This window comes from Castor canadensis, chromosome 11 (genome assembly GCF_047511655.1).
Source record: "Castor canadensis chromosome 11, mCasCan1.hap1v2, whole genome shotgun sequence".
Lineage (NCBI taxonomy): Eukaryota > Metazoa > Chordata > Mammalia > Rodentia > Castoridae > Castor > Castor canadensis.
Genome location: NC_133396.1, coordinates 40,725,306 through 40,747,401, shown reverse-complemented (window position 1 = coordinate 40,747,401; position 22,096 = coordinate 40,725,306). Strand labels below are relative to the sequence as shown.

Sequence of the window (22,096 nt, the reverse complement as noted above, 5' to 3'; positions counted from 1 at the left end):
GCAGAGCAAATGATCCAAGTGTTTTGACTCTTCACCTTTCTCTACCCTTTGTCAGTTGGCCCCAGACAACAAGCCCATAAATCCTAAGCTTGGCATGTATGGAGGGACATATAGTTTAATTTATAGGGGGCTCAGCAGTCTTTACTCTCATCTCTAAGGCCAAGAGAAATTTCATTGAGTGTGAAACAATGACAGTGATGGGGGCAAGAGTTCTAGCCTGGCCCTTGCTCAAGAGTCCAGGGAAAAGGACTTGCTGAATTTTCTTTGAACTCAGCTATAGGGACTATCTTGGTCCCTACTTCTCTGCTTGCAACAGAAAAATACAATGAGCCTGAGGTCTGGCAAAGGGAGGCAGGGAAGTGCATCAAGAAAAACAGGGAAGTGTGCCTGATTTCATGGCTGAAATCAGAGCCATGATTCCCAGTCAAACTACTTAAAAGCTGTGTGACCTCAGACATGTTATGACATCGCTTTTCTGAGCCTTATTTATTTATTTATTCTTGGTCTCGCAGGTTATGTTTAGCTCTAAATTTCTGTGAGCTGGAGACCATGTGTAAATCTCTTAACCTCACTGCATCTCATTTTAAAAAAATAGATTTTAAGAAAGACATGGCTGTTGAGAACTCACATCAAGTCAAGAGGATGGTTTTTCTAAAGACAGTACAAGGAATCCACAAATTGCTGCCTATCTAAAATTGGACAGTTCATGTCTTGTCCTCCCTCTCTGTCTCTCTCTGGTAAATAGGCTCAGTAAGGCAGCATCTCTAGATAAGAAAATCTAAAACCAGTATGGAGATGGCTCACGCTCCATTGCTCCCAGGTGACATTTTGAGGCTAGGCAAGCCTCTGGAGGGAGAAAAATCAACACTGTCTCCTTGCTGGATGAGCTGCAATTATGACTGTTCTGGGTGGCAGTGTGAACCACAGTGTGCTTACTAATGGCTTGTGATCTGGGAAGTGCTATTGAGTGACCACAAGAGTTTGGTGAAGGCTGCAAACTTCAGCCCCTTCTGCAGAGTCATGGAGCACACAAATATTTTAAAGACCCTGCAAATTCAACAACAAAAACATGTTCCACTTTGTTGAACTGTGAAACAAAGCAATCATAGTTTTCTTTTTTTTATTATTTTTAAGGCAGAAAGGACCAAAGTGGACCAAATCAGAAGATTTGATTTCAAATCCTAGTTCTAGTACTTCTTAGCCATGAGATCATGGGAGAGCCACTCAGTGACTCAGAGATCTGCTTACTGCATCTATTAAGGGAGTTAATCCATTACAGGATGAGAACTGCCCTGTGTGCATCATAGGATGTGTGAGGATCAGAGGGCAGAGTGCAAGTAAGGTGTTCTGTCCTGTAGGGCGGTGTGCCCACGTTGGGGAAGGAGATAGTAATGTTAGGTGTTAGTCATGTGCCCCAGAAGTGTGGCTACAATTCCATTCCTGCCAAACAGAATAGTTGCAAAACATACATTAGTGAAGTCACTATATGTGGAGTTGGGTCTAATCTCATTACAAAAAGATTTATCCAAGGATTCTTTAAATAATGTGTTTCTTTAGTGCATTCCGGCTCAGAGATTATAAATTACTTGATAAGAAGGCCAGTGACTGGGTGGTTGACTAGCATGTGGGAACACCCTTGAAAAGCCATCAGGGACTGCCATGCCTCAGAAATCATAGGAGAAATTACAGAATTCTGTTTATTAACACTGATGGTGGAAGTTAGGCACAACCAGATTGCTGAACAGATCATGTAGTATGTAGACTATGGTGTGATTCTAGAATTCAAAATGCATCCAAGCATTAGGGGATTCATAACAACTTCATGGTATTGAATATTTCTCAATCAATGAATATGAAAAGCATGGAGACATTCACATGGGGTGATTCTGGAGAAAGATTTTGATGTTAAGAAGACATCCTCAGGGTTCCAAATGGTGGGAGGGAGTGATCTAGATCTGAGCTCATCACACTCAAATGTGCCGGTGGCATCCTGTGACTGCAGATTCAGGTGGGTCTTGAGATTCTCCATGCCTAACCAGCTCACAGGTGAGGCTGATGCTCTGGGTTGGAGGACCACATGTGGAGTAGCAGGATTCCCATATGAACATCCATGCTTTAGCAAAACACACTAGGCTCTTGGTTGGTGATTTGGCCTCTACCCAGATGCCCCAGCACAGACTGGACTATTCTTGGCTTTGCAACTCTTTCTCCTCCCACTACTTGGGACCTCAGCTCTGACCCAACACCACATCCTTCTCTAACTCCTGTGCACTGCTCAGCAATATGGCAAAAAAGTCTGAGACTGGGACCAAGGTCATTTCCTCTCTGCTTCCTCATTAAGGTATTCTTTTCCTCCGCAATGGAACTGACTGTCTCTTCCTTTGTTCCCCACCTATCTTCTGTGGTGGGGACATCTGATTATTCACATGCTCCCTGACCAGACTGCAAAGACCAGGCACTCCTCAGACATTCAGTATGAGAGCTGTGGAATGAATGAGTTTCCAGTGATTATAGAACAGTTTAGAGATTCCCTAGATAGTCTCAGGATTGCGAACACTTCCAAAACCTGGACTTGGCCCTTCATCTGTATCATTGCAGTGCCTAGCACATAGTGGGTGCTCAGTGGAGATTTACTGAATAGGGGACATGAGATCTGAGGGTGGATCTGTTTTGTCTGCATCTTAGGAGTTCTCCTTGGACCACTGGCTGATGGGTCCACTTAGCATGTGCATTAAGCACGTCTTTCCAAAATGATAAAAGCCAGGCTCCTTCTGGCTGCTTAATGGATACCCACCTCCAGTGGTGCTTCTTATTTACGGTATCATTTTTCCAGAGTTCTCAGGCACCTATGGAGACCCCCATTCAGCACAAAGACCCCCTGTGAGAACAAGCATTGCATCTCAGCTGATGGCTGCATTTCCCTGTGCTTTGGGCTTACAATTCAGTCCAGAGCCTGTGTCTCTCTTTCTGAGGAGGTCGTAAGGACCTGGCTCCATGACAAGAGTTTTTCCTGGGAGTAAAGATGTTGGAGAAACCATAGCAACCATCAGCATCCACTGTAGCCATGTCCCATTTCTAACAGGGAATAGAAAATTTGTTACCCTTGATAGAAGCTCACCACCTTCCAGCTATGTTGAAAATTTATGATTAATTTAACTTTTATTTTTATCAAAGCAGTCTATGTACATAATTTAAAAAGCCAAATGGCACTGTAAGTCTTCTAATGAAAAACATCAGTTTCCTGCTCCACCTTTCCCTAACCCCTGAGTCCCCACTCCTCAGTGGCAACAACGCTCAGCTCTCTGCTTCAGCAGTTTCTTCTGCTGTTTAGGCTCATATTTCCATGGGCACCAAAGGCTTGGCAGTTATTTCTTGTTTGTAAAAATTTTTAGATTTTATTTTTGTTGCTACTGGGGTTTGAACTCAGAGGCTAGCACTTACTAGGCAGGTGCTCTACCACTTGAGCCACCGCTCCCCAGCTGTTATTGTCCAGTAAGGTCTCACACTTTTTTTTTTTTTTGTGCTGGCCAGCCTGGGACTGTGGTCCTTCTGAGGATCCTCCCAAGTAGCTGAGATTACAGGTATGAAACACCAGGTTCAGCTCCAAATTTTAAATATTATTTGAACTCCTACCAAGGAGGAGGCTTCCTATATTGAAGTGTCTCACTGTATTTCCTTCCCTTTCACCCTCTAAATATAGGTATATGATATTTTGGTTCAATTAGTAACCATTTTTTACATAATTATGGCTATAATTATTATTCACAGCCCAGCCTCATAATATATGATGACTTTGATCTCTTTCTTGTGGTTAGGAAAAACTTTTTTCTTTTTTGTTTTCATTTTGTTTGGCCTCACCATTGGTTTGCTTGGTACCTATCCTTGGAACTCCCAGCCTCTATGGCAGAGCTGTGAAATAGTTCTTAGTATAGCAGGCAGATTCCACAGGGGTTATTCCTTCTGGAGCCCACAGTTGCCTGCTCTAGTTTGGACTGACTGCTCTGTAGGCCTCCTGCTCAGCTGTCATCAGAGTTCTTATCTGCAGCCAGAATTTTCCTTAGGCCAGATCCCCTGCTTCCCAATCTTATACGATCCTCTTTTTTGGTTTACTCATTTTCCAGTAACTTCCAGAAGAAATATATGGGAGACACATTTTTTTTCTGAGACTCCGTTCTGCCCTCACACTTGATTTGTAGTTTTCTGAGTATCAAATTCTCCTTAGACAAGAAAGACCAGCCCCCCTCTCCCTGCAAATGTGAAGGTATTGTGTGCCATTGACTTCCGGCTCTGATTGCTTCTGTGGAGAAGTCTATGCCATTCTTATTCTAGGTCCAGTATAATACATGACTATTTCTTTTCTCTCCAGAAACTTATAGGGTTTCCTCTTTGTTTCTGTTAGCCTGAATTTTGCAAGGATGTATCTTGGTCTGGGTGTTTCCCCACTGTTGCAGACTTGGTGAGCTCCTTCAGTCTTGAAGAGCGAGTCCTTCAGCTGAGAATTTTGGTCCTCTTCTCCATTCTCTTGGTTTTGTTGTTCTAGAACTCCTAGTAGTGGGATGTTGAATTTTCTGGGCTGGTCCTCTGGTTTTCATGTTTTTTTCTATTCCATTTTCCATCTGTTTGTCTTCTAGTTTTAGTTTTTTGGGAAAATCCCTCAATTCCAATCCTCCCATATGTTGCTTTTTAATATCTGTGATCATATTTTTAATTTACACTTTTTCTTCTTTGCTAAATGTTCCTTTTTAATTGCCTCCTTGCATTTATGGATGTAGCACTGTCTCTTATCTCTCTCGAGGATTTTAATCAAATAATTTTGATGTTTTCTTCTGCTTAATGCATTTATTTTTCATTTATTAAACCCTTATATATTGCCTCACATTATTAAGGCATTTTTCTAAGCACATCATACATATTAACTCATTTCAATCCACCTAACAACATTATAGAGTAGATGATATTATTATTCTCACTTTAGAGGTAATGAACCTGAGGCTCAGAGAGGTTAAATGACTTATGTAAGGTCATACAGCTGGCAAGTGTATAGCTGGGATTTGAACCTAAGCAGTCTGACTATATAACTTAAGCATGCTGTTAACAATTATCTTTACTTCACAAAGTTTCTTTTTGGTTTGTCTTTGATTCCTTTTCATAAGTGGCTTTCCTCAAACGCCTGGCTTTCTGGCTGTCCATTTATGATTAAGAGGGAATTAAAGGCTGTTGCACAGCCCTCTCTGTGTGTGTGGACTCACCAAGGGATGTCATTGTCCTAGTGGGATTATACCAAAAGAAAAATTCTTGATTGCCATTTAGGGGTGTTTGGGGAGGAAATTTCTCATAACTGATGCATCCCTGAGGCTCAACATTTCTGTAGACATGTCACGAGCTCCTTTGTCATCCCAGCAGAAGGGTAAGGGATGCTTGGAGTTTGTCTCTGGGATGGACACAACCACAGAAAAGACCAACATCTTTCATCTCAATAACATCTGCCTCCCATCCAGTGGTTTTCAAATTGGACTCTCTGGAGTCCAAGAGTTCCTCGAGGATGCTCAGGGTTGGCCATACGGAGCAATTTCCAGTTGAACCAGAGCAACTCTGCTTTCATCTGTTCTGTATGTGGGGACTGTGTTAAAACTTTCATTCAACATAATAATTCTGCTCTTAAAAAAGAAAGGAACAAATAAAAACTGCCAAGACCTATCATCATGTGCCCTTCACTTACCAGAGATGTTGCCTGAACTATTCTTTCTGAACTATTTTCATGGCAGTGCTTTGACAATTACAACTTGAACACTAAAGGAATTTAGTGGAGGAAGTGTTGCTTTGGGGTTCTGATATATGTTTTAAGTTTGACTCAACTTCTTAACTGGGCATGTGCTCTTGGGATGCTTACTCAACCTCTCTGGAGCTCAATTTCTCCATTTCAATGGGGATGGTAACACCTTGTAAGCAGAGAAGCTGGGAAGAGTAATGGGAAAGAATGTGGTGCACAATAGTTGCTCATTATTGCTAGTTTCTCACACAACTTGGTCCCGGTATTGTGCACAATTCCACCAATATTTTTTCTCTCAAATACTTATCACTCTGCTGAACACTAATTCAAGATCCCTGAAACCTTGGGGCATACTTTTTAGTGGAAGGAGACAAGCAATAAAAAATAATTAAGTAAATTATGTGTTATATTTGAAGGTGATCCATGTCCTGTAAACAAAGAACAGTCAAGCAGATAAGAAGGGATAAGGGGAGAAGGGTGGGTGGGCTTACAACTTTTAATAGGACCAGCAGGGTAGGCCTAACCGAGAAGTGATATTGGCGCAAACCCTGGACTGGGAGATAATTGGTCTTGTGAATATCTGAGCAAGGAATTCTAGGTGGAGGAAATAGTGAATGCAGTTACCCTGAAGGAAGAAGTGTCCTGGAATATTCTAGAAACAGCAGGAAAGCCAGCATGGCCAGAGGCAAGTTAACAAGGTAGGCAGGAGAAGGTAGGAAACCCAAGGGATCATGGCGGGTAGATATTTACCCCTACTACAGCACAGATTTAAAAAATAATTCCTCTGCTCAAAAATATATCTGATATAATATCACATTCATGCATACTTAACACTAGGATTTGGGAAAATCAAAGCAGATTATATCTGATTTAAAAAGTGTATTTTGCATTGAAATGAACGGGGGATAGGAGATCGGAAGGGAAGGCCCTACTTGTGGTCTTTCCAGTGTTTGAACATACTCATTTAGAACCAGAACTTGTTAGGAGAGCTCTCTGTACACAGGTTCTGGTTTCCTCAGATACAACCCAGTCTCCACCCTCAGCCACCTCCTCCAGCATGGCCATCATGGGATTATCTGTCCAGTACATTTCTCTGGGGGACTTCTTCTCCCCTGTCCCCCAGCTTCCTTAGGATTTATCCTAGGGTTCTCACTGGGCAGCACTCCTCTGCTCACTGCTGATTGGTCCACGGTGGGTCATCTGACTGAGCTGGGCCAATGATTCCCTTTCCTGCTTTTTTTTTTTTTAAATAGGAAATCATTGAGACAGTCAAAATAGTCTTTGGCTGGTGGTGGGATCTGTTAAAAAAAACCTTAGTATCTACTGGGAGCCATATGTTGGGGAAAAAAAATGTGTGTGTCTGGAAAAAGCCTGTCTCTAGTGAAAGAGAATGGAAAGGACTCAGAGAGAGAGGAAGGGTGAGAACTCCCAGGGTGTAGGTACCCTTGGCTCTGGTTCCCTCTGAGCTGCCTCCTTGCCCTCCTGCTGGCTGGTTGTTGAAGCTTGCCTCAGATTCCAGGGGCAGTACAATTCTTTTGATACCTAAGCTTGTTTGATTCAGCGTCCTCTCATGTGCAATCCAGATAACCCACTGCCTATTTCTTTTGTCTTTGAAGTTACTCAGAGGTATCTACACAGAGTTTCATTTTTAACAACCTCCCACCTGGCTTCAATTTAATTTCCTTTAGAAAACTCTAGCCATGAAATCTATACTTCCATGGCCTAGCACAGCTTTTCCAAAAGTGTATTTGGTGAGCTCCTCCATGGAAAAACAGGTTTCCATGGCCAAAGGCATTTGGGGAATAAATACTACTGCAATATTTCTATCTTGAAGATTCATGATGTAGCATATTAAAGAATTCCTGCAATGAATAAACATGTGTAACAGTAACTGAGGTTCCCTAGATTCTTTTTTTTTTTTTGACACTGGATCCTCTTCTATTTAGGCATACTGTCTAGTTCTATGTGCTACTTTAGAATGGCATGTTACCAGGGTGCCCCACATAGTGATGCTTGACCTCTTGACCCCCTGATGTGGGGCATTATCAGCCTGGAGGAAGGGATATTTTTGATAATTTTCAGAGTCACCTTCTGCTTGCTAAGGTTGAGACCATAGGCAGCCTTTTTCTATTCACTCATTAGATCTAGAGTTATTGATAGTGGTCTTGCAAATCATTGCCACCTCCCCCAATTCTGCTTGCTAATTAGAATTCTACAAGAGGAGTGGCTCTCTCACTGCTTCCTTAACTTGCTGAGAGCAAAGCTGTCTACAAGGCAAGGCAAAGCTGTATCAGAGGTTCTCTTTGAGCAGCGTGGGGCTTCCAGTGTTTCAGAACCCTTGGGACAGGTATGGGATATTTGGAATATCCTCTCACCCCTTGGCTGTCCATCATTATCCTTTCTCTGTTTGCAGCCTGCAGAGAACACTCCTCTGAGCCCTTCCACCATCCTCTGCAGCTGATGGCCTATTTTACAGATGAGGAAACTAAGGCTCATCTACTTGTTCTCAGATAGGAAAGAAAGAGATGGATTTGATCTCGGGTCTCTCATGTCATTTTCTTTATCATTCTATGTGGCCATTGTTATCAAGCTGCCTGCAGCCACTCTCTCAACAGACATATTTCAATTCTTTTCTTTTTCCATTATCACTCAAATATCTCCTATAGGGATCAGGGCTCCTTCTTCTGAGGATTGAGAGGTGGGACTATCAAGGAAGCAAGATGGCGTTTGTGGGACCAAGTAGCTTAGAAGGTCAGGAAAACTGATTCAGAAACTTCAGGATCAACAATCTACTGAGTGCCCCCTTGGGTGACAGACAGGCATCCCTCACCTGCTGGAATCCACTTATACTTCAGCAGGAGAGCTGGCTTCACACCTACCTACATGGGACCCATCCTCTTTCCTTGCTAGCCCAGGAAATAAGCAACTTTGAGTAACCAGAGTCTTCAAGAGGCAGGTCATTGCTCAGAGGCTTCTGTCTGAAGAAAGGTACAATGGAAGAAGCCCTAATGGAAGAAGCCCACCTAGGTGTTCCAGTGGGAACTGGCCCAGTCTCAGCTTCCTTTAGTGGGGACAAGTTGCTCTGCCTGACAAGAATGAGGTCTATCACAGCCCTAGAGGAATGCACTGGCAAAAATCCAAAGAGCTAGCCAGAGCTAGACGAAGCTGCATTCCAGTAGTCTAACTGCTCTCCAATATGGTAGCTACCCCAATGGGTAGCTCTAGCCCATTGGGGCTATTTAAAGTTTAATTAATAAAAATTAAATGATATTAAAAACTCATTTTCTCATTCTCCCTAAATACAGCTAATATATTGGATAACACAAGCAGAATGTTTCCATGACTCCAGAACGTTCTATTGGACAGTGTCAACCAGTTTCTTATTTAACCAGTTTCTTCTCCTCCCTGACTCTGCTTACACCATCCTCCTTTAGTGCAGCTTCAAGTTGCTTCACCAACTTCTCAACCTCAAATGAAACAGCCTCAGTACTGGTTTACCTTTGTGGAGTAGCTTAAGCTTCTGGCAAGAGTGAGACTGGTGTTCTCTTGTAGATTCTGTGTGCACACCTGGCTTCCTAATGAGATAATATGCTTCTGAAAGGCAGAGCCTTTGTCTCAGGTCTTCTGTATCCCTGACAATAACCTGTACCATGTAGGTGTGTAGCAGTCCTTCACCGCAAAAATGGATTTGTCCTCAACTGGAACAACTCATGGTCCTGTTGGACTGACTGTTGACCCAGAAACTTGGTCAAGACAGTACTGGCTTGGCCATGAGTTAATGCATGGCTTCAAACACATCATTTGTTTCAGGAAACACATGTTCTTTCCAGGCTGACTACCCATGGCTTTGAGAGGCAGAATGAAGACTTAGGGGACCCAGCCTTCAGGCTCCAGGATTGTTTAGGGAACCCATGGTCACAGGATGCAGCCTAGCCTTAGGATGTTCTAGAAAGTTTAGCCCTGCTCATCAGCTCTCAGGGCTGCCAGAGCAGGAACACAGACCTTCATTCTGCTGCACCTGGGTCTGGAGGGGAGTGGCATCTAATGTAGAGAAGCAGATCATTGGAGCATCTCCTCAGCAAGCAGGATGGGGCTCAGAGTGCCTGGAGCAGAGGTAAGCTATCATAAGGCATCACTGCAATGCCACATGTGAGGCCATTTTATTTCTCAGCTAAAGGAGTTGAAGACTACCTATCATGTGAAACCAATGGCCACGTTTATCTCTCTCTATGAGGGTGCTCAAGACAGAGGTGCTGACAAGGGAGAGGAGAGTGTGGCAGTGGAAGAGCGCGGTTGCCTCATGTAGTCAGCCATCCTCAGGGCAGAAGCCCTTACTGCCTAAGCAGCTGGAAGTCATGAAACTGGACCTCAGATTCTTCCTTTGTAGGAGGAAGTGTGGGGTGGGGCAGCAGGATGTGGGGGCTGAGGTGCCTGGCCTAAACCCCTTCCTCAGCTCTGGTGTGAAGGCCCAGAGCCTCTCCCTCATTTCCCTTCTCTCTCCCTCTCTGGAGGGCCCTTCCCAGGCTCTTCTCTTCACCCTCCTTTGCAATCCTCCCATTGTGATGAGCACAGTGTTACTTTTACTTTGAGTCTCTTTTGTATCCACAGTTCCCAGTCTTGGGCACATCTTGACCTTTTTTTTCCTGGAGAAATTCTAGAGGCTCCCAACATTCCTTAGTTTATGGTTGCATCATTTTGCCCTGTGTCCCTCATAAAGACCCTTGTGTTGACATCAGGCCAACACAAATAATCCAGAACTATCTGAAGATCCTATTCAAATACCCCATGTGCTACTATGAGACTTTTTCTGAACCCACATATCCTGTGTGTCTCTTCTTCCACTAGGCTGTGATCAAGAACTTGGTCTTTTTCACCTTAAACTGGTACTTTGGTGCAAAATGTGAGAGTGTACTATTCATATAATGAATAGTCTGCAGAATAAAAAAAATGAATGCATGAAATAAGCACACATGGTGTGGGGGGGCTCACCAAATCAAGCAACTCTTCTGCCCAACCACATCTGCTCCTTCAAGCCTTCCTCTGGTCTTCTTCTCCAATACCTTCCCTATCCTGTCTCCTTTCCCTTTCCAATATTCCTACCCTCTGCCCCTCTCCCACCAGAGAACCCAGGACATGATAATCCACTCCAGGGACATCTTCCCAATTTGCTGGCATGTTGCTGAAGCTTGCTTGAGAGCAGTCCTTCTTAGGATGGACCAAGACAGTCCAGCTCGGCCTCACCAGCCTTTCTGAGTGAGGCCTGATCCCTTGCCACCACCCAGTGCCCCAGTGCCCCAGTGCCCCAGTGCCCCAGTCCCTGGGCCCAGCTCACCTGTCTCTCCCCAGATGGGCAGGTACTCATCTTGCTGAATATCCAGCATGATCTCCAGCCCGTTGCCCGTCCCCCCCTTGACTGTGGTGAGCAGAGGCTTGCCATCCTCTCCTGAGTTAAACATGTAACACTTCCCATATTTTGTAAACACCTGAGGGAGAGAAAAGAGAGAAGCACACAATGACTTCACACTGAGCTCCAAGGACTGGTGAGACCCCAGAAATCCCACAGCAGGCCAGAATCCCCACAACCCATCACAGTCAACTTCTCTTGGGGACCAGTGATTCCTCACCCTTGACTGATGACTGGGCTTTTGCCTAGTGGGATTCGGGCATCAAAGAATGAATAAGGACATGCTTTGGGGCTTGTCAAATGGGATCTGGTCTCTTCTTCCTCTGGATACCCACCCCTCTCTCCCTCCCCAAGGTTCAATCTACTTTCAAGTATTAATACCACCTTCAAACTCCCAATCCTCTAGTCCACACTTCCATCCCTGAGTGCTCTCTTGGGCTCCAGAAACACTGATTCCACTTTCTGATAAGTACCTTCCTGGTGTTCCATTGATGCCTGTGCTCAGCCTGTCCTACAGAAGACAGATCTTCTTCCTTAGCTTCCCTACCCCACCAGGCTGCACTCATGTACTACTGTCCTAGAGACAGCATCACCACCTGCCAAGGGGCTCAAACCAGAGCCCTGGAGTCACTGTCTACTCTTCTTTCTCACTCCCATATGTTATCATCCAGCAGGATCCATCAATACTCTCACCCCTGCATTGACTTTGGTCTTTTCTTTTCTATGCTGAAGTAAGTTAGGACCCAAATGTTTCCATCAGCATTGCTCTTTTTCTTTAGTAGGCCTCTCAGATTCCAGACAACCTTCTCTAGACATCCTCTAAGCTGACTGTGCACTCTTTTGGAAATGCAAACCTGATCATAAAAATCCTGTGCTGAAAATCCACCAGGGCTCACCATTCCCTTTAGGCTAAGATTCAGACCCTCCATACCCAGCCTTCTGTGATGCACTCTGCCAGTTCCTTCCACTCTCTAGTCTCGTGCTTCCCACCTGAGTCCACAGGCACTGCTAGAAGGTAAACCCCATGGGCTCAGGAGCCACATCTGTTTGCTTACTTATGTAGCTTTCTCCAGTGGCTAGCACAGTGCCTGGCCTAGGGGTGCTCCACAAATATATGTTAAATGAACAAATGGATGGATGAGTGAGTGAGTGAGCGGGTAGTGAAGCCAGATTGAGCACCTGAACATACCCTGGGGGTTCACATACTTCTGGCTTTCTACTTGCTGCTTCAGCTGTCTATAACCCCTTTCATTCCTCCCTCTGCCTGGACAACCTCTAGTTGTTCTCCAAGACTGGATTGATATATCTACAACTCCAGGAAGACTTCCTGAGACCCTGGCCCAAGTTGGGCTGCTGCGCTTTTTTGGTTCCCCTTGTTCCTTCACCATGGCACCCAGCACTGAATAGTTGGCTCTGCATCTCTCCTGAACTTGACTCTGCCTTTCACTTCGGAATCCCAGCACTTGGCTCATTGCTGGCACACAACAGGGGCTCAGTCCACTTTTGCTTGATGAAAGCATGATTATAAAGTGCCATGTGATGGTGAGGAAAAAAGCCCAGGGCAAGGAAAGCAGAGATTTTTGTCTAGGTTTTGATGTCACTCAATTTTATGACATTGGGTAAACCAAATAACGCCTCTCCCCAGTCTCAATTTTTCCACCCACAAAATGGGGATTCTAGTCCTTGCCTTTGCTACCTCTCAGGGTTATTGAGAGCATCAAATGAGGTAATGCATGCAAAAGTGCTTTGAAAACTATAAGAGCTTTCTACAAATGTGATAGGTTAGTATGATTATATAAGTGCTTTGCAACTTTTAACTCAAATCAAATTACATCTGGCAAAATTGGCTGAAAGAGAGCCAGGCTGACTGAATTGGGTTCCTGCAGCTACTGAAATTTGTGTCCGGTTACCTCCCTGACCATGCTCCACTGCTTTGTCCCATTCTGCAGCATGGAGACTGTAGGGAGGCCCTGCTGGCCTCCCATCCTTCAGTACCAGGGCAGATAAAGAGCAGAGACACTGGAGGCTGCCTTTCTCATGCAGATCTTAACAACTAGATGAAAGGAAGACAGATGTGTTCTACCACATGCCGGACACTGTGCTAGACATTTACCTATGTTATTTAATTTAACCCTCACAACCATGACCATGGGTGGGTATTGCTGCTTTCATTGTGCAGAGGAGGAAACCAAAGGCCTGAGAGGTAAAGTGACTTGCGTAGGTCACACAGCTAGTACGTAGAAAAGTTGCAATTCAAATCTATGTCTATCTTATTTCAACATGTGTTCTTTCTGGGTGTGCTGTCCTAGGAGGATCACAAAGTTCTTTGTCATTGAGTCATTTCCCAATCACTCCTCTTAGCCTTGTTTTTTTTTATCAGACGGTCAATATTCATATGCACTTGTCCTTACTACGTGCAAGGATTATGGGGATTGCAAACAGGTATAAAGCCTATTGTCTGTCTTCAGGACCTGTATGAAGGCCTAGCAAATACACCAGATTCTATTACAGAACGGCTCAGAGTGCCTGGTTAGCTGTACCATTTCAGGACAACCAAACCTTACTGTCATAGCTTATAGTGCAGGAGAACAGCAGGAGTTAAGGCAAAGTCCAAAGCAAACACAGTTTTTCAAAGAATCAAGTTTTTATCATCACTACTGCATACAGTGATTGAACTTGGCTAATGAACTTGTCCCCTGGAGAGATGCTCTTGGGAACCACTGTAACGAGCAGATAAGAGCATTTTATGGTTAGTGCATCCATTGCAAGGGGTTGAACACATCTGGAGTGACTTCTGAGGTGTTCCAACAGAGTGTTTTTTTGGGGGGGGGTAGATACTCTATCCTTTTTGTCTTCAAAACCTCTCCTAATATTAATTTGCCTATCCACACAATGAAATCTGTCAGAAAAAGTGAATTTCAGCTTCGCATCAGATGACTGCAATTTCCAACCCCCCCCCCCCCCGCCCGCCAATGCCTTCCTCCCACACCATTTGGCCCTTAAACTTCAGAACGTTGGGCTAGGGTTAGAATGCTATGTCTGCTCTGCTGTCAGCCTTGCCACAACATGCTGAGTGACAGGAAAAGATGCTAATCATCCCCAGCATCCAAGGATGAAGACAAAGTAGACCTGAAAGCAGTCTTAGAGACTGCTCACCCACCTTATATTACAGAAAAGACATGAAGACCTGGGGGAGAGGCTGTGACTTGCTCAAGGTTACCCAGCAAGGACAAGTCCAGCTGGGACACAGACTCCTAATTCAGCCTGTTATCCTTTTTATTCCAGCCTCCCTCAGTTTCTCCACTCACAAGAACAGATGGGGGATGTAGTGCATTACTACAGTCCTCATCTGAACTTCAGTTGAGTATTGACTGGGTGCCTGCTCTGTGCAGATTGAGTGGAAGCTGAAGTCTTGTGAGTTGCTAAACTGCAGCTGTCTCTGTAAATGAGGAGACGAATGGGTGCTTATGTGGGAGAGAGCAGAGATTACTGGCTCCGATCTTGACAGCTCCTTTGTCAGATCTGGCCCTCATTCTAGCCCAGGTGGTGATTCCTGCTGGTGCTCTGGTGTCAGGCTGATCTTTCCTGCCCCTTCTGTGGGGCAAGGTGCTGGGGCAAGTTCACAGCTGTGCTGGTTTGAGCTGACCCACTCAGAGTTGCTCAGGGCTGGGAACCAAAGGGTGACCACAGCCATGTTTAATGATGATCTATGACTGCCAAATTCTTTATCAAGTCAGGACACCTGGGAGGAAGTCTAAAGCCCTTCTGTGGTTTCCTCTTGGTTTGGGACAAAGTCCCAGGCCCTCACTGCAGCCCTGCCATCTCCCTTTGTCCCTTTCATATGCTTCACACATCTTGGCCTCTTCAGGTCCCTGGAGGTTAGCAGGCCCTTCCCTTACAGGGCCTTTTCACATGCTGTTCTTCTGCCTAGAATATTCTCCCCACATGCTTTACCTGACCACCCCTGATCAGGCCTCAGGTGTTTTTTTTGCACTTTCCCCGAGAGGCCTTGCTTGACCAGTCCAACCCTTGGCTCCCAGCACTATCTGAGTTGGGGCTCCTTGCTCTACAGTCTCACATCCCCTGTATTTTTCTTTCATAGTGTGTAACTAGGTGGTCATTTATGTGATTATTTGTTGAACATGGCTTCCACTAGACTGTAAGCTCAAGCAGGCATGGACTGTGTCGGTTCTGTTGAATGAATGAGTGAATGAGTGAATAGGCTCCAAGGTGCTGCAGTCCTGCACCCCTTGCCCACGGCTGGGAGGTGCCCATGGGTGCTGACTGGCCTCACACAGGGGTTCTGGCCAGAGCTTATGATGAATTCTTGTGCAAACTCCCTTCCTTTCTCCGTTGTGCCTGCCTAGCATCCCCCTTAACTGTACCTATGCATTTTTGTTTGCTTCTCTGTGAAGGTGTTAAAGTAAATAATCCTTTTAGGAACTAAGAAGATGGTGCCGGTGAAGAGGCTCAGAGAAAGCACAGCACCGCTGGCCACCCATCTTTGCCAGCCTCCCTGGCTGGGCTGCAGAGCTCACAGCTCCTGTCTGGCTTTTCTGAGGATTATTTTCCTCTCTGCTCAACATCAAAGGCTGCTGAGCTGTTTACACAGAGCACATTTTTGCTACAAACGGACAAGATGCTGCTCTCCTTCCTCATTTCGGGACATAATGTCGGGTAAGTGTAGCACACGCTTCAAATTTACACCTTATCACCCCTAGCCAGAAAATACAATTTATTTAAATCCAGACTGTCAGGCCAAGATCTCTGCTTCTTCAGACATGCCATTCTCCCAGGCATTTCTCTGCCTTCCTGGTAAGAGCTGACAGCCCCATTGTGGATGGCAAGACTACACTTGCAGGTTGTTAAAAGTCTAGAACTGTACTTAGTTGGATTGGTTTGTAAGAATTAAGAAGAGTGCACCCTTCAAATCTGGATTTCCAGGAGTGAGGGAGGCTCCTGAGCTAAAAGTAGGTTCCATGACCACTATCTTCATCCTCTTCATGGTTAATATTTGCATGGTGCATTCCTATTGATAGAAAATATTTATGTACCACTTTGACTTTCTCAAATAGCTCCATGAAGTCAGAGGGAAGAAATCTAACAATTCCTGAGCCTCTCCTCTGTGCTACCTCTGCTTGGCACTGCCATAGTTACAATCTCATTCCCAAACACCCAGATGAGGAGGTCTCTTATATTTACATCCCCATTTTACAGCTGAAGAAACCGAGGCTGGGACTCATGGGTGGGACCTTTTCATCAAGGAAGTTAACAAAGTGGGAACCATGGGATTTTGAACCAAGCAGGATGAGGTCAAGGCAGCTTGCTCATAGCTTGTCAAGTCTGTGGTGCTGAACGCATCATGGACCATTCCCAATTCCATTTTTTTCTGCAAATTGAGCGTCGTCATCTTGCCATGTGATTGTGGGATCTAATGGAGAGCATATGAGTGGATTTGCATGGAAGATTACATAATAGACACCTTCACTGGTTCTGAGGGAGGAGCTGTGTTCTTCCTTTCAGCAGAAGAGCAGTGAACTGTTTAGTTTATGGGAAGAAGGGGTCGGAGATGAGTTGAAGAAGTTGAAGAATGGGAGTGTTGGGGTTCCTGCCCTGCTTATGCCCCACCATACCATATTAAGTTCATCTTTTTTTTTTTCTTTTCATGGCACTGGGGCTGGAACCCAGAGGACCTAACCTACTGGAACCCAACCCACTCATTAATCTTGACCAGGCAAGCACTCTACCACTTGATCTATGGCCCCAGCCCCTGAGTTCATCGTAATGTAGTTGAAGTAGATGAAAATAGCCATGTGCCACTGACTGCTTATTTCCTAGTGGTGCTAACCTTGCCTCTGGAAGTCCAGGGCAGCCAATGGCTTCCTGGGGGGCCAAGGAGTCCTGTAGGAGGGGCGATGCTTTACCACATACAGCATGGTGTGGAAATCTACATTTGGATCCCAACAAATGAACTATAACTAGTTACTGGTACAGTGGACACCCCTCATCTGAAGTTGACATGTTCTAAATCAATAAAACATGCTGGTGGGAATGGGACAAGTCTCCCTGTCTTTCCCATAAGTGTTAGAGATGCACTGAGACAATAGATTGTCTTTACTGTCTACCCCCCTGCTCTGTGCCTTGTGATAGTCACTGTGTATCTGCTGTCATTAATCTGCCCTGTGAGGTTGGTATTGCAGCCCCATTTTACAGATAAGAAAAGTGAGGCTCAGAGAGGCTAAGCCAGGTCATAGAGCTGGCAGATGGAGAAGGCAGGGTGAAATCTATCTTTGTCTCCTTCCAAAGCCTGAGCTCTTTGCACCCCCTGACCCTTGTAGCTACAGCTCACACCTACACTCCTCTTCTACCCTACTCTGGCCCAGCAGACTGGTGCTTCCCAAAGAGCGGTGGAGGAGGTACATTGCAGAGTCAGAAGAATCCTAAAAAATTTCTAGACACCAAAAGTCTTCTCCAAACTTCTCATTTTGCATATGCTAAGCTCAGAGAGGTGAAGTGACTTGCCCCAGGTCACACAGCTAGTTTGGTGGGCAGAGTTGAGATCTAACCTGGGCTTGATGGCTAAAGCCTTCTGCTTGCATGTGCCAGAGGCTGGAGAGCATGGTTAGGATCCCTTTCCTGGGGCCCCGCACTCTGGATTGGTTACTACTGCCTGCTTAGGGGCCAGCATCCAGACTTGGTGTGACCTGTTGGGATGCCCTGCCTCACAGATTACAGGAACTGCAAAGTGGAACCCTTGCTAGGAAAGGCTAGGAACAACTGATACACATGAATTCATGGTCTTTGGGTCCAATTAAAAGTGCAAACAACATTTCTACACCATGTACCTACTTATGAAAATAAATTATGTATAAGCCCCCTGGGAGCTGTCGGGAAATCCACTTACCAGCACGCAGCTGGACCTGCAAGCTTCAAACCCCTAACCCACTCGTTAATCTTGACCTTGAGGGTGTCTTCTAGGCAACCAGTCTTTCCTCTCATCTTATTACACTTGAAGGAAACTAGATTTCACTGCTCCAAAATAGCCCTAAAACTCAGCCTCTCCCCCACAACTCCCTCAGTCAATTCAACTTTCCTCTCAATGAGGTTATTGAAATTTCTCATTAGGCTGTTTTCAAAATTATGTGCTTGTTAAAGCTAGCCATTTAATTGTGTTGGTTTTGTTTTTCTCTTTCAAAGTCCTCAAACACACTTTACACTGTGGAGAAGTGAGGCTGTCTGAGAAATGGGCTACCAAATGTCTCTCTGAAGTAGCAATTAAAGGTGTTTGACACAGCTGAAGGATGTATTAGCAAGGAGGCTTGGACATGGTTAGCTCTTTGAAAGCAAGGTCTGTTTCTTATTCTGAAATCTGCTTGCTCATTCATTTGTTCCTGCATCGGGAATTTTGACCCACTACTGTATTCTAAGAAGTGATGTGTGACTGTACTTCCCCCCCAAGGAGATTAAAAAGGCGATTTCAGTGAATACCCAGGAAAGCACCTCCACAAGCAGGCACTGCTCCTGGGAATTAAGGAGACAAGGAGAACACAACCTCTGTGCCCCAGTGCCCCTGTCCCACCAGGAGGCCTCCATCTTCCTCAGGAAGTCATTCATACCATTACCTTCAGAGGTTATTTTTCTGGGAGGAGAAGAAAGAGTGAACACCATTGAGCATGTACTATGAATGGACATTGTGCTGATTGCTTTAAACACTATCTTTGAAGACTTACAAAGCTTTTTTTTTTTTTTAAGACAGGGTCTTACTATGTAGCCCAGGCTAATCTTGAACTCATTATCCGGGATTACAGGCATGCACCATCACCCCCAGCTGCACAAAGCTCTTTGATGTAGGTGTCGTTCTCCCCAATTTACAGATGCAGAAACTGAGGCTTTGAAAAGTGAAATACCTTGCTCAAGGTCCTACAGTGGAGAGTGGCTTGCTGATGTGTCCCTTTATATGTAGGCATTGTGTTAGAAGGCTTAAGCACTATTTGAATGCATGATATGGTAACATGACCTCCTTCTCCATGCCCTGGCGTCCATCTGCTGAAATGTGACATTTTCTGTGCAGCTTCACTAAGAAGCAGAGGTCTTCTTGCCTCCTGTCTCTAAGCCTGAAGTGCAGCCAGGGTCTTTCTGCTGGGCAACTGTCAGAGAGCTTCACACCTCGCAGGAAGAGATGTGTGTGTACCTCACAGAAGAAAGAGTGTCAGTGATAGCAAACCTGTCTGGATAATAGCAAGAAGAGAGTTCCAAGTGATTCTGAGTGTTCTTCCATCCCAACTCTGGAGCAAATTTCTCTTGGTGGATTTCTTCTAAGTGTACCTTGAAGGCAAGTTGCTTATTCACGCAGAAAGGTGTTCAAAACACCAGACCTTTGCCAAAGATCTCTCCTGATCACTCATGAGGAACTCTATGTGGGGATCTGATTGAGATCAGGATGTGATTTGTGGGCACCAGAAGACTTTCAAGTTGCACTGCAGCCTGGCTGGCTGGGGGAGGGGCCAGAAGGCATCAGAGCTTGGTGGAAATTGGTCCCTCTTTTTCTAAGGACCCTACTAACTATGTCTTATAGATGATAGGAGTTGGGCTATTTTCATTTCTAGATTCTCAAGGCCTGGTCTGGTACCTGGCACATGGTTTGCACTTCCTGGGAGGTTTGGGTGAAAAAAAAAAAGACAAGCCTGGAATTGGGAGCCAGGAAGCATTGACTTTCAATAGCAACTCTGCTGCAGATTTAGAGGCATTATTTCATCCTTTTGGAGCCTGATTCCTCATCTTGAAAATCTCTGTGAGAACATCTTCCAACAGAGTTAGTGTAAAGACCAAGAGAGCCATGTAGAAAACCAAACACCCTCAGCCCAGGTAGAAGCATAATAGCTATTTGTGGTTTGAATCACATACAAGTCCTGCAGGAGCTGGGGAGGAACAGAGCTGCTATTTGGCTGTGGAGATGGAGTCTGAGATCTTGTTCCACATGGGGCCATGGTTGTGGCTCGCTCATTCATTCACTAAGTGAGCATCTGTAGGTCCTGTCTTCTATTCTAGACAGCACACTTAGAGGATGGGACAATGGCCCTGCAGACTGTGGCTGGGTGGTGTCAAGTGCTGTGGGAGTGCATGGAAGAGAGCTGCCTGGATGGCAGTAATGGTGCTGGTGGGGAATTTGGGAAAATGTTGCAGAATTTTCTCTAGGAGCAGTGGCGGTGACATCAGTGGTATTTAGCAGAGTGAGATAGATACCCTAGTGTGGGTCCTGGTCTTAGCAGGGCCATGTTCATGCTCTCAGGATGTCAGTGGTGCCAGCCATGCTTCTGGCTTCTCACTGTGCTCTACCCACCTGCCCCTCTTTCTGGCTCTTTTCCAACTCTAGAACTTGAGTAGACATGGGGTCTACTAATGGGTGGGCAGGATTCACGGAAGGACCCAGATTTTGGAGTCAGGTTGTCCTGGCTAAATACCTACTATGTGCCAGGCACTGTGGAGCTCAGCTGTAGGACTGTGGGTAACTTTTAAGGTCAAGAGGCAGTGAGAGGAGAAAGGAGTTGGCATCTAATTCTCCCCAAGGAAACCTGCATCAGCTTCAGAGGCCTCCCGAGCCTCGCTCTCTGTTCTGCCACTGCTGACACATCACCAAGTCAAACCTACAACAGGGGCCCTTGTATACTGTGAGTAGGAATGTAAATTAGTATAGCCATTTTGGAAAACAGTATGGAAGTTCCTCAAAAAATTAAAATTAGAATTATCACATGATCCAGCAATTCCACTTCTAAGAATATATCTAAAGGAATTGAATCGGTATGTCAAAGAGCATCCCCCCCCGCCCGCCATATTCATTGCAGCATTAGACACAATAGAAAAGATATTGACTCAATTGGAGTATCCATCAATGGACGAGTGTCTAAAGAAAATGTGGTATACATACACATACATGCACAATGGTATACTATTCAGCCTTTAAAAAGAAGAAACTTCTGTCATTGGCACAAACATGGATGAATCTAGAGGATGTTATGCTGAAAGCAGTAAGCCATACACAGAACAACAAATACTGCAGGATCTCACTTCTATGTGGAACTGAAAAATGTCAAACTCAGTCAAATTCATGAAACAGGGAGTAGAATTGTGGCTATCACTACAAGTTGCTTTTTTGTTGTTGTTGTTGTTTTTTTTTTACTGTTTACTGTTGCTTGCCTGATCCTGTGACTTGTAGCCCTAACCCACTTCAAACTACTGCCTGCTAGATTTATAGGAATACATGCCTGCTTGGTTTTCCTGTGGCTGTCTCCAGATCCCTTCTGGAACACTCCTTGGATATTCTTGCAGATGAACACTCCTTGGGTATCCTAGCTGGATATTGCTACTCAACTGAAGTCACTTTCCCTGCACCCAGCTTGGGTGGACTTATCCCTCTCATCATGAGTGTATTTCATACCTGAATCATCAACCCTGAGATAAGACACATGTCACTCCTTGCACCTGCCTCATTACACACTTGCTGGGAGTCTCCTTCCTTTTGTGCAGGTGTGGGATGGGGAAGGGAGGGATCTGTTCTGAGTTCTGTTGTGTTCCTGGTTAATTTTGCATTATCCTACAGGGCTACATTGAAAGCAGTGCATCAGTGGAGACCAAATGATGGTTTATGATGTTTACAGAGGAAAAGCAGATGTTTCAATTAATGCCAGGGCAGAAAACAATCCCAAGGCAGGTTTATTCTAAAAGCTGACAAGAAAAGGTCAAATAGGTAACTATCCATATGCCACGGAAATCCTTATCCCACATTCTTACTGATTCATGTTTTTTTTTCCCTGTTATTAAAAACATACTTCGGTTTTTCCAGGAACTTCTCAGAGAATATCATTGTCTTCTACTTCTTCCTCACGACTGGCCTTGGTAGTTGAGAAGCATGTGATTTTGGTAGC

General features: G+C 44.9%; 1 protein-coding gene across 2 annotated transcripts in view; it reads right to left on the bottom strand.

Moving 5' to 3' along the window:
* Positions 1-22,096, bottom strand: part of Asic2 (acid sensing ion channel subunit 2) — a 1,110,269-nt gene that overhangs the window by 78,887 nt on the left and 1,009,286 nt on the right. For both annotated transcript variants that reach the window (XM_074046357.1, XM_020187695.2), the window contains exon 2: positions 11,103-11,253. In XM_074046357.1, the coding sequence (XP_073902458.1) occupies positions 11,103-11,253 (151 nt within the window). The remainder of the gene's footprint in view (positions 1-11,102; positions 11,254-22,096) is intronic.